The sequence below is a fragment of the Labrus bergylta genome, chromosome 8, assembly GCF_963930695.1.
Source record: "Labrus bergylta chromosome 8, fLabBer1.1, whole genome shotgun sequence".
Taxonomy (NCBI): Eukaryota; Metazoa; Chordata; class Actinopteri; order Labriformes; family Labridae; genus Labrus; species Labrus bergylta.
In genome coordinates, this window is record NC_089202.1 from 28,615,664 (window position 1) to 28,629,760 (window position 14,097).

Sequence of the window (14,097 nt, forward strand, 5' to 3'; positions counted from 1 at the left end):
TGAAATATACGAACCCCAAAAAGGGCAGAATATGACCTCTTTAAAGCTTCTGTGAAGAACTTTCACCTTGTGTCCACTTTGGCGCCCCCTGTGGACAAAGTGGTTCATCTTAACTCTTATCTAGGTTTCTGTTTCTCTTACCTTCTCCTACCATGGACACGCCCACAGACACGCCCATGAACTTGCTCTTGGTCCAGACGTGTGTGTTCACGCACATCCTCCGCTCCTTACACTCACAGTAGAACCCGGACACGGGGGGATGGTGGGACACCTGCTCCGCCACAAAGCGGACATGGTAGCAGTCTGAGTTCCTCCTGCAGGATTTGTCGGCCCCCCTCTGAGGGGACCCGGGAGTGGGACAGTTAGCTGTGGGTGCTGCGTTTGGACCAGAACAGTTGGTGGTCCTGAGGGGTTTAACCCGGACCCGGGGGACGTACCAGGAGCAGTGGAAGTTCTCCCCCAGCATGGGGTTATACGGCTTCTTGGCCACGGCGCCTTTCCTGCCCTCGTGGAAGGCAGTCAGGTAGTATTCCACGAAGCGGATGATCCGCTCCTCCGCTGTGCAGCCGGACGTGATGGACAGGAACATGTCGGGGTGAGCCATGAAGTTAGCGTACATTTCCAGTAAGGAGCGCTTCTCCAGGATGAAGGTCGGGAGCACCACCTGAGGAGGGACAGATTGAGAGGACAAAGAAGAGGAGGGAGTGTGAGCTCTGTGATCACTGTGCTGACTGACATGTACCAATGGATCCTTAAGGAGTCCAATCTCCAATTCTACAATTCACTTAGCAGACGCTTTTATCCAAAGCGACGTACATCAGAGAGTAAGAACAACACAAGCAAGGATCTAGAAAAAAGGGAACAATGTCAGTAAGAGCAAACGATCAGCTTTGAGTCTGATTGGACACACAGGTGCTGACAGGAAGTGACCAGAGGCAAAGCACAACATTGAGGGCAGTTCTTGAGAGCTCTAATCAGTATAGAAACCATCTTATAAGTCGTCGTTATCAAACAAAAACCATCGTCATTACCATCATCATCATCAATAATATGGAGACCATCATCATTAAGTTAGTAGGTATTCATAAAGAGCTGGGTCTTTAGCTTTTTCTTAAAGGTGCAGAGAGACTCTGCAGATCAAATGGAGTTTGGAAGTTCATTCCACCACCGGGGGGCGACAGAGGAGAAGAGTCTAGTCAGAGACTTAGGACCATGTTGTGAAGGTTGGATCAGACGCCTTTCATTGGCAGAGCGTAGAGGGGCGGGACGGAGTGTAGTGTAGTGCAGAACATTATGAAACATTATGCAACCTTCAGTACACTTTTCATCGACTAGACAGAATGTGAAACTATTGCTGAAAACTACGGCTCTCTCTGACTGAGGTTTGACATAGTCTTCAAGTTTTCAGTAGTTTTTTGAATATGTGAAAAGACCAAAAGAGGAAACACTTTGGCGATCTTTGACCCTGCCCCAGAAATGATTGTCTCTTGAAACTGATCATTTCAGGGTTACTCCAACACCCTGACAATTCAGTGTCCTGAACTCACATACTGTGGGTCCAATGACGGCTCCACTGAGGAATATTATACAGTTTAAGCTTGAGTGATGTACGGTGGCGGGTAAGTGCAAAGCAAAATTACAAAGTGTGAAACACACAAAATTTGAGACAAATTTACATTCTGAAAAACATTTACATTACAAAAAATAAACAAAATTACCAAAATCACTCAATCACTTCCAGGTCACTTCCTGCATTTGGTATTTTCCCTTTCCGTCAAGATTCTGTAGTTTGTAAATATGTTTGGGGGCTGGTAAAGTGTTCTGCCAATTGTAAATTTGCGTTTTGGTTTTGTAATTTTGTTTTATAAAATGTAAAAATGTCTCAAATTTTGTAAAAGTTGTTTCACACTTTGTCATTTTGCTTTGCACTTCCCAGCAAAGTGATGTAAAATCAAAGATTCTTTTATGTCAACTATGCATGTGTGATGACCAGCACATCTCCTGCTTCTGTTTGTCACAGGTCCAGGTTGTGCAAGTCCTCAAAAATGAACGACAACAGACACAATATTCAGTATGCACATGAATATTAGAGCAGTGTAGAGGCAGAAAACAATGCCAGAAGGCCATGACTGTCGTTCACATCCCGCAAGAATTTATACAACTACTTTTACGACGCAGCCGGTTGTGTACGTGAACGCAAGGATAAAACAGCAATGATTATGCTTTGTTATTGTCTCTCTATCTGCTGTGTGGTTACATAAAGCTGGGCCTGTTATGTAACCTGACCACCATATGATGCTACCCTCCCACCCCCAGTCAATTTTGGTGGTGGGCCAAAGTCAAGCATCGACCCCCCACCCCTGCAGCTCCACCCGTCAATGAGGACACAGGAAGGACGAACAGTCAATGCATGGAGGGATGGAAGAATGGATGGATTGTTTAGTAACAAATAACGTGTTTTCTATGTACAGATCTGGACCATGAGAACGCCTGCAACCCCCCCCCCCCCCCCCCCCCCCCACGACATGATGTGAGGCTGAGCTCAAGCTCTCAGGTATTCAGAGTCCATATGATCCAGACCAGTGGTCCAATCCCTAATCAGAGCTCAGTGGATCATGTGAGCGGTTTCTGTTGACGAGGATCAAACAGCACAGATGGGGGAGGGGCTAAAGATGAGATGAAGGTGTGTGTGTTGAAGACATGAATGTAACAGATAGTGTAGTGTTACCCGCGTGAGGTCCATGCCCAGTTTGAGCTGAGACAGGAGGTGGATGATGATGCTCCTCTGCTCCTCCTGGACTCCCAGCTCCTCCTCCTCGTTGTCGTCTGTGTCCGTCGTCTCCTCGCTCGGGTCCGGGGTCTCTGCACAGCTGCTCTGACTCTGATGGTGTCCCTGCAGGAGAAAGAGAGAGAAACACAAATCACTCATGGTGAAGATCAGAACAGGAAACATTTTAACTTGTTGTGCCAAATGTGGAATTAGAAGGATGGACTTTAAGTGTTTTATAAAGAGTCCTGACACACCTGCTCACCTTCAGAGCAGAAAACGTTTCTTTAAAGCGTTTCAAGTTACGTCAATGTGGTTTTTGACTTTATCTCTAAAGCCATTTTACATATGCATTCCTGAACATTTCTAGAGGATTTCAGGAGGACCGCCCCTGAAATCCTCCTGATCTGGTTCCTCACAGCAGGACACTATCCTGGTCGGATAGGGAGAGGGGGTCTGAGATTATGTGCCTTCACATATCAGTGCTATGTGTGGTTTGAAAGAATCAGAAAAGAGTGGAGAAGAATATATTGGCAATCAGAAAACATAATGCAGCACGGAGATCACAACGGTCGCATGCAGACAGTCTCTTTAAATGTCACCACCCCCTCCCCACACGCTCGAGGTGAATTCTCCTGATTATATCCTGCTGTTGTTCTCACATCAGCTCGCTATATAGGACATCCTGCAGAAAAAGTACTTGGGAACTGAAAACTACAGATTTCCAGGGGTTTTGTGCAAGTGTGAAAGCACTACTAATTAGACAAAGGATTGTATTCAGTGTTTTACTTTTGGCCTCATTGCATTCTCTCCCTTCCACAGGACCATAGCTTATAGCCTCTGTCTCATACGATGCACAATTCATTCAGCAGTGTGACTTTCTGGTTTTCTTGATCCACAGTTTGCATGAAGGAGGAACTTACAGAAAAAGTCCTGCTGGGTTTGACCTTTCATTTATTGTCTTAAGATCAGGGAAGAAACATCACTTTCATTCTTCAGTGGATCCTTAAGCGGGCTAAACGTTATACAAGTCACACACACACACACACACACACACACACACACACACACACACACACACGAGTCACTAATCCATGGTTTAGCATCAAATACCTTCTCAGATCTCCTCTGGTCCTACACACACTGATAACAGCCTGACACACAGTTAATGACTTGACTCTGACTCCATTGATTCAAAATAAAACACACAGCTGACCCGGTGGAGTCTTAGCGTCCTGCATGTACCTGTAATCTTTTACCCGGACTCACAGAGAGGAAAACTGACTCTGAACGGGTTTATAAAAACCAAATGGTGGGACCGTTCCTCCGAGCCTGAGAGTCTAAAATAGGAAGATGTGTTAAATAATTCATTAACATCCAGGTTTACTCTGAGGTTATATAAGACTGAGTGAGACACGGGTAACCAACATAACCAAGTCAAAATCACTCCCTCTTACTGGAGCTGCAAATTGAATCAGTCATAGTTCACAATCTGTCCTCGACTTGAAGATTGATTCATCGTTTAAAGTAGAAATGTCAAACTTTTGCTGGTTTTAACCTTCTTTAATGTGAGAATAGGTTTTTTGCTTCTCTCTCATTTATGACAGTAAAAGAAGAGCCCTTTGGGTGAAGGAGGCGTAGTTGCTTGGACTGTATAAAACATAGGGATTGTCTCCGTGATGTCACCAATTTGTTTTGTTTGGCTTAGTTTTGAAGCCAAACGATCACAGTCGCCATATTTGAAAATTCTGCCTCAAACTAACTTTTCAGCCAAAGAGGTGGAGCATTAAGCTTCCAAGCCTACAGCTTCATCATAAATCAGATTAGCCACGTCCCTAATTATACGCAACTTTAACACTTCATAAAATCAAAATTGATCAGTTTTAAAGATGAGCTAAAGATACCAAAATCCTAGTTTGAATAAGGCTGTACACATGTTTAATACTGCTGTAAAAATTGACATTTTTTCATGGGTTTTAAATGGGCTTCCAGGGATTTTGCAGCCTGCCTCTAGTGGACACTGGAGGAGCTGCTTTTTTTTGCACTTCTGTTAAGTCTTCATTGTTTTTTAGCAGGTTTGACCAAAGAAAATATGTTCAAAATTTAACATTTGGCTTTTGGCAACTGTGAAGAGCATTTTTGAAATTTCACAGATTTAAGGATTAATAGATCAAAAGTAAATGTTATAACACACATAAACACACATAAACACACATGAACACACACACACACACACACACACACACAGTCGATCAGTCTCTTACACAGATGCATGGTGCGGCATAAAACATTTAAAGAAGTTGTAAATGTCCAGTCATTGTGCCTTTTCCCTAATCTTCCAATTAACATAAGACATTTAAACACATACTCAGACATGAACACACACACACACACACACACACACACACACACACACACACACACACACACACACACACACACACACACACACACACACACACACACACACACACACACACACAGTGATGATCCCACACTCACGTTGCTGGTTAAGTTGGGAGACCTGCTGGGCTTCATGTCGACGAGAGGGGAGACCCCAGATTAATGCCCCGACACTGAGACTAACAGTGAGAGATCCGAGGAGGGGCGGAGCCAGAGAGTGGGAGGCGGGGTTTAAGAGTCATCAGTGATGAAGAGGAGAGAGAAAGACGAGCGAGAGAGAGAGAGCAGGAAGAGATGGAGTGAGAGGAGAGAAGAGCGGAGGAGGTATCTCTGCTTCACTTCTGACAGAGGGATTAAAAGTGATGCTGACAATCCTCTACATCAAGCTGGCCCCGCCCCCTCCACACACACACACACACACACACACACATACACACTGTACTACATTAGGTCCCTCCTTCTCTCGCTCTCCTGTTTCCCTCGTTTGTTCTCATTCTATTGCCTGTTCAACCCTTTCCCCCCCGGGCTCCATGATGGTACAGTCTGTAATTATCACTCTGTTAGACTCTGTGAGGCAGCTGCTCCCCTTGTCCTCCTTTTGCACTCTACAACCATGCACATGATCTGCACACTTTCACTCATGCAGCCCTTCATAGAGGAGAAAGAAATCTCAACAAAAAGTTAAGTAATGGTTCGGGTTTGAAAGCATTTGAGCCATCATTTCACAGTTTTGTCCCATTGATGCTGAAACTGTGAAAATGAAACCCTCTATGGTATAAATCACCACCATCCTTTAAACAGACTTTTTAAATATTAACATTTTAAATTTACTTTGACTTACTTTTTGGCACCTTAATGACATGATATGGAAGAGATATAAGATTCTGGTTATTCAGCAGCCACAACATTTGGCATGTTAATTTCTATAAATCAGAAACATGCATAAAGAGGAGCACACCAAGTGCTGATTATAAATAAACAAACATCCACTAACAATTTAATTCACAGACACAACAAACAAACAACTCTCAACATCCAATCCATCGATCCATCCATCTATCCATCCATCCATCCATCCATCCATGTAACAATCCATCCAACCATCCATCCATCCATCCATCCATCCATCCATCCATCCATCCATCCATCAATCCATCCATCCATCCATTCATCCATTCATCCATGTAACAATCCATCCAACCATCCATCCATCCATCCATCCATCCATCCATCCATCCATCCATCCATCAATCCATCCATCCATCCATTCATCCATTCATCCATGTAACAATCCATCCATCCATCCATCCATCCATCCATCCATCCATCCATCCATCCATCAATCCATCCATCCATCCATTCATCCATTCATCCATGTAACAATCCATCCAACCATCCATCCATCCATCCATCCATCCATCCATCCATCCATCCATCAATCCATCCATCCATCCATTCATCCATTCATCCATGTAACAATCCATCCATCCATCCATCCATCCATCCATCCATCCATCCATGTAACAATCCATCCATCCAACCATCCATCCATCCATCCATCCATCCATGCAACAATCCATCCATCCATCCATCCATTCATCCATTCATCCAATAGTCCATCCATCATCCATCAGTCCACCCATCTAACCATCCAACCATCCATCCAACCATCCAACCATCTGTCCATCCATCCAACCATCCAACCATCCAACCATCCTTCCAACCATTCATCCATCTGTCCATCCAACCATCCTTCCAACCATGCAACCATCCATCCAACCATTCATCCATCTGTCCATCCATCCAACCATCCAACCATTCATCCATCTGTCCATCCATCCAACCATCCAACCATCCAACCATCCTTCCAACCATTCATCCATCTGTCCATCCAACCATCCATCCAACCATCCAACCATCTGTCCATCCATCCAACCATCCAACCATCCAACCATCCTTCCAACCATTCATCCATCTGTCCATCCAACCATCCATCCAACCATGCAACCATCCATCCAACCATGTAACAATCCATCCAACCATCCATCCATCCATCCATCCATCCATCCATGCAACAATCCATCCATCCATCCATCCATTCATCCATTCATCCAATAGTCCATCCATCATCCATCATTCCACCCATCTAACCATCCAACCATCCATCCAACCATGCAACCATCCATCCAACCATCTGTCCATCCATCCAACCATCCAACCATCCAACCATCCTTCCAACCATTCATCCATCTGTCCATCCAACCATCCTTCCAACCATGCAACCATCCATCCAACCATTCATCCATCTGTCCATCCATCCAACCATCCAACCATCCTTCCAACCATTCATCCATCTGTCCATCCAACCATCCATCCAACCATGCAACCATCCATCCAACCATTCATCCATCTGTCCATCCATCCAACCATCCAACCATCCAACCATCCTTCCAACCATTCATCCATCTGTCCATCCAACCATCCATCCAACCATGCAACCATCCATCCAACCATTCATCCATCTGTCCATCCATCCAACCATCCAACCATCCATCCAACCATTCATCCATCTGTCCATCCAACCATGCAACCATCCATCCAACCATCCAACCATCTGTCCATCCATCCAACCATCCAACCATCCAACCATCCATCCAACCATTCATCCATCTGTCCATCCAACCATCCTTCCAACCATTCATCCATCTGTCCATCCAACCATCCATCCAACCATGCAACCATCCATCCAGCCATTCATCCATCTGTCCATCCATCCAACCATCCATTCACTCATCTGTCCATCCAACCATCCATCCAACCATTCATCCATCTGTCCATCCATCCAACCATCCAACCATCCAACCATCCTTCCAACCATTCATCCATCTGTCCATCCAACCATCCATCCAACCATGCAACCATCCATCCAACCATTCATCCATCTGTCCATCCATCCAACCATCCAACCATCCATCCAACCATTCATCCATCTGTCCATCCATCCAACCATCCAACCATCCAACCATCCATTCATCCATCTGTCCATCCATCCATCACTCTAGAGTTCAACATTAAAACTATGAATACTAATTGGATTTAAACTAATTGGGTTCAAAGTGTTTCAGTCAGTACGACCACATTATGATGTGAGGCTCATTTTATGGGTTTGGGCCGATTGATTGGACTGGTCCCAGTATACAACCAGAATCAAAGAGATTGATTTATTGATTTACTGTTGGCAGTATGTTTGACTACGCTGCAGTGTGACCCTTTCAGCTAGTTACTTTTGGACCTTCTACAGGTTGACCTAAGGTGTCACATAAAAAAGAATCGACAGCAGCAAACTGGTTGTGTGTTGAACAGTGGACAACTTTACAGCTTTGTTTACTCTGTTTTGTGTCTCAGTCTGTTCGACATTGCATTGAATCAGTGAGTTGTATATCTGATCCATGGAAAACATAATGTGTACATGCACAGTGTGTTTATTGGTGAGTTAGTGCTTGTGTAGGTATCTCCACCTCTTTGTAATCCCTCTAACATCCCATGACTCCTTTCACTCAGGAGAGCAGCTGCAGATGAGCACACATGACTGTTTTCAGCACAAACATGATCAGGAGACTGAAACATAACGGGATGTTAAAACACAGGTCACATGAATACATTATTTCATATTACGCCTAAACACACACACGGTGCCTGATTCAGGGCTGTGAGCGTTGGAGCGAGTGGGACGCCGCTGAAGAATCAAGGCACTTGGATATAATCTCGAGTTAATCCTCCTCCCATCAGATGGATTCAGGTTAAACTTGTAATTCCTCGTTTGCTGTCATGGCAACCAGGAGATTATAAGATCATCTGACTCCTAAACATCAGCACCTTCACATGACAGACACATAAATGTATTGATGTGTTTTTGATATGAATGAATTACGTATGAGGTGTGTTGTTTTTTTCTCCACAAACACTGATAAAAGTTTTCTTGGCTGAGCTGTTTAAATTAATATGTGTAGCTGTGTGTTCTCAGCTGCTGCTTCACGGTCCCTAAAGGTCTGACAACTATCTCAGCTTCTAGACTCCACCTTCACCTTTGTTGAAACCCACTACAGCATTAAAATGTGAGAGCAGATGATGATGCTGAAAGCTGCGGAAAGCTGCAGAAATGCAAAGACTGCAGACTTAACAGAAGTGTACAAGTTTACAAAACACCATGTACAGTACAGAGGCTTTAGTCTTTGTCATCTCTCTTCAGCAGTCTTATACAATCAAGGTTAAAAAAAAAAAAAAAAAAAAAATGTAAATTAATTTTTTTTTAACATAACAATGGATAGAAAAAAAGAAAAAAAACTGAGGCAAACCCTTTTTTATGAACCTTAATGGCCCAGATATAAGACCTTTGATTTATTCCTCAACAAACACCCACCAAAAAAAGTGTTATTGTCTGATTTATTTGATACTTATAAATGCAACAATAAATTCCCAGAGGGAGCCGCTTATCTGGAGAGTGACATGACTGAGGCCAGCTTTCACTCACAACTGCAGTGTCAGGGAGAGACACCAGGGGGAGACACTAGAAGGAGAGACCAGGAGGAGACACCAGAAGTAGACACCAGAAGGAGACACTAGAAGGAGAGACCAGGGGGAGACACCAGAAGGAGACACAAGAAGGAGACACTAGAAGGAGAGACCAGGGGGAGACACCAGGGGGAGACACGCCAGGAGGAAACACCAGGAGGAGACACAAGAAGGAGACACCAGGAGGAGACACCAGAAGGAGACACCAGAAGGAGACACAAGAAGGAGACACTAAAAGGAGACACCAGGGGGAGACACACCAGGAGGAAACACCAGAAGGAGACACTAGAAGGAGACACCAGGGGGAGACACACCAGGAGGAAACACCAGGAGAAGACACAAGAAGGAGACACCAGGGGCAGACACAAGAAGGAGACACAAGAAGGAGACACTAGAAGGAGACACCAGGGAGAGAAACCACAAGGAGACACCAGGAGGAGACACTAGAAGGAGACACCAGGGAGAGATAACAGAAGGAGACAACAGAAGGAGACACCAGGAGGAGACAACAGAAGGAGATACCAGGAGGAGACACAAGAAGGAGACACCAGGGGGAGACACAAGAAGGAGACACCAGGAAGAGAAACCACAAGGAGACACCAGGAGGAGACACAAGAAGGAGACAAAAGAAGGAGACACTAGAAGGAGACACCAGGGAGAGAAACCACAAGGAGACACCAGGGGGGGACACCAGGGGGAGACACCAGGGAGAGAACCCACAAGGAGACACCAGGAGGAGACACTAGAAGGAGACACCAGGAGGAGACAACAGAAGGAGATACCAGGGAGAGACAACAGAAGGAGACACCAGGAGGAGACAACAAAAGGAGACACCAGGAGGAGACACTAGAAGGAGATACCAGGAGGAGACAACAGAAGGAGACACCAGGGGGAGACACCAGAAGGAGACACCAGAAGGAGACACCAGGGGGGGACACCAGGGGGAGACACCAGGGAGAGAACCCACAAGGAGACACCAGGAGGAGACACTAGAAGGAGACACCAGGAGGAGACAACAGAAGGAGATACCAGGGAGAGACAACAGAAGGAGACACCAGGAGGAGACAACAAAAGGAAACACCAGGAGGAAACACCAGGAGGAGACACAAGAAGGAGACACTAGAAGGAGACACCAGGGGGGGACACCAGGGGGAGACACCAGGGAGAGAACCCACAAGGAGACACCAGGAGGAGACACTAGAAGGAGACACCAGGAGGAGACAACAGAAGGAGACACCAGGAGGAGACAACAAAAGGAGACACCAGGAGGAGACAACAGAAGGAGACACCAGGGGGAGACAACAGAAGGAGGAGACAACAGAAGGAGACACCAGGAGGAGACAACAGAAGGAGACACCAGGAGGAGACAACAGAAGGAGACACCAGGGGGAGACAACAGAAGGAGACACCAGGAGGAGACAACAAAAGGAGACACCAGGAGGAGACAACAGAAGGAGACACCAGGGGGAGACAACAGAAGGAGACACCAGGGAGAGACAACAGAAGGAGACACCAGGAGGAGACAACAAAAGGAGACACCAGGAGGAGACAACAGAAGGAGACACCAGGAGGAGACAACAGAAGGAGATACCAGGGAGAGACAACAGAAGGAGACACCAGGAGGAGACAACAAAAGGAGACACCAGGAGGAGACACTAGAAGGAGACACCAGAAGGAGACACCAGAAGGAGACAACAAAAGGAGACACCAGGAGGAGACACCAGGAGGAGACACCAGGTGTGTGTGTGTGTGTGTGTGTGTGTGTGTGTGTGTGTGTGTGTGTGTGTGTGTGTGTGTGTGTGTATATATATATATATATATATATATATATATATATATATGTCGTTGTGTTTTTAGGGGATTGAGCGATCCTCCATGACGGTGGAGAATGAATGATTTCTTCACATGAGGAGAGATGTGAAGATGTGAGGAGGCTTAAACAAGAGTGATGAAAAACTCCTTTCATATTTGGAGTTAGGAAAATGTTTTTTAGGTACAAAAAAATTCTAATTGTATAGAAGTCTCTGGAAAAAAAAAACCCTTCTTCTACTTTATTTATTGCCTCAGTATTTTCTGCCCCCTGCTGGCCATCAGACAGAATGCAGGGTTCAAGGCACGTCTGAGGCTTTCTCTTTGCTTCATACTGATTCATTTAAAAAACACTAAAACTGTAAAAACACTGACATCAAACTGCTGTTTCCAATACGCGATATGAAGAGAATGTTAATATTTAAATATGTTAATCACATAAGCACAAACATGAGTGAAGAAAGATGGATACAGACTCTTCCTCGATGCATAACAGACACGAGCACTTCACTGAGTCCATCTCTGGTCCAATGACTGAGATCGATGACGCTCATTAAAGGGAGAGGGGGAGGGAGCATGTGGGAATGCAGAAGACATTTGGAGAGAAAACTGGAGGGCCACTTGAGGGCAGCTGGAGGGTTTAAAGAAAATTAAAGGACCACCACACTGTGTCTGGTGAGTGATTCTCTTTTCTACCAGCAATTCATGTTAGTCCGTACTCTACAGAGACTGAAAACGATTGCTTCATACATGAAATGACAACAATATGAAATGCATAGCGCTGGTCATGATGCAAGCTGCAGAGTTTTCCCAACATCCAGATGAACCTGTGAACATCCTCTGTTTATAAAATGTTCTGGTTTTCACATGAAAAAATCCAGAAAATGTCAGACAGGCTGCCCCTGAAATCTTCTGTAGTTGTCCCTCACAGTGTGGAGGTTTCCCTGGCTGATGGGGGGGGGGGTTACAACAACATATAGGCCAATACTCAGACATTTTCAGAAGTTTGATGCATGTGTAATTAGGGCGTATGATATACCACAGCTATTTGGCCTACATGAGTTACAAACTCATAGAAATATCACCGTACTGCACTGACGACCAGGTGGGGAAATGGTCAAATTAATTAGTTTGATTCTTTCTTTATTTACTGTATTGTGTGCTAAGATCTCTTTTGGGTAACCTTAAAGGCTTTATATGCGATTTTTTTGATCCAGCAGATGTCGCCCTTGAGCACCAGCATGAAACCAAAACAACTCGTGCTGCATTGTTGTGTTAGCATGCTCATGCTAGTGATCTTTATTATGCTGGTATCTTCACACTGCATGTAAATTTACCTGAAATGAGCGTGATCTAGAAACACAGTTAAGCAGTGAGTACAGTATGTTATTCTTCTTTTCTCTAGTCCCTCAATTAAACAACTTTTATACACGAGGGGAGGAGTCAGCCGGCCGTCCCGGCGATGTAAACAAGCTGAAGATAGGACTCTGAAAACCCTGAAAACATCACAGACAGTGGGACTCGGGTGTTACACCCATTGTAGACAGTCATGACTCACAGAGTTATTTTCAGAGGATATACTTGATTTATATTATATTTAAGTGTGAAAAATCACATATAAAGACTTTAAGTGTCAGTTTTCCTTCTGTATAATCATTGTTCAGTCTTTTTAGTTAGTTTTAGGCACAAAAACTAAAAGCTACACTTTGAAACTCATCATGGCGTCCAGTAAAATCCAAACTCTAAGTTGGCATTTTGTTACACAGAGGAGTACAATGCTGTACTTCCTGTTTGTCCTCTCCCAGAGAGGTGACTAATATGTCTCAGGTAAGAATGTAGGATTCTCGGGAGTATCGAGTTAAACCTGAATTATTGTGCATTACTTTTCATTAGTATGAGCACAAACAGTGAATATGAAAAATAAACATTTATGTGTTCAAGGCTCTGATGGTTGGGTGTTAAACTTTGCACTTGAGGATTTACACAATGAGCATGGTGATAAATATGAGTGTTTTTTAAACTATTATAAAATCAGTGTAATTCACTTTGGACACTGAGGCCAAGTCCCCGCAACAACGGGTGGAGCAACGAGACAGCATTTGGTGGGATTTGAGAATTGTGCAGTGACTTATAATGGGATGTAAAGTATAAGATAAGGAGATCAGTGAGGTATAATAAAATAATTTAGAGTTTTACCTGAGGAGGACAGACTGTGTCTTTGTCTGTCTGCGATGAAGACTGACAGGTGGAGGAGGACGGAAGAGCTCCGTTCTTCACCTTCTTCTCAGAGGCACACCGGGACCATCCCATAGAGGCATCTGAAGGAGGAAAAAAAAAACCATACTGTGTCATCATAAGAACCATTAACCCAAAAAAGAAAAGTGATACAAACAACGACTCCTCGCATCACTTCTTCTTCCTGGTCTGACAAACGACAGACTTTTTTTCCCTGCAGTTTTAAGTCAGTTGGCATTAAGCTGGACATGTTGCTTTTACTGCAGTTTTCATTCCCATTCATTCTTTTAAAGCAGTCATTCCATTCCATT

The 14,097-nt window shown here is 44.4% G+C and overlaps 1 protein-coding gene across 1 annotated transcript in view; it reads right to left on the reverse strand.

Annotated features, from left to right (window-relative positions):
- LOC110005809 (oxysterol-binding protein-related protein 10-like) overlaps positions 1-14,097 on the reverse strand; it is a 37,546-nt gene that overhangs the window by 9,992 nt on the left and 13,457 nt on the right. The window contains exons 6-8 of the mRNA XM_065957612.1: positions 13,748-13,869; positions 2,729-2,893; positions 142-664 (exon numbers count right to left, since the gene is read on the reverse strand). Of these exons, the coding sequence (XP_065813684.1) occupies positions 142-664; positions 2,729-2,893; positions 13,748-13,869 (810 nt within the window). The remainder of the gene's footprint in view (positions 1-141; positions 665-2,728; positions 2,894-13,747; positions 13,870-14,097) is intronic.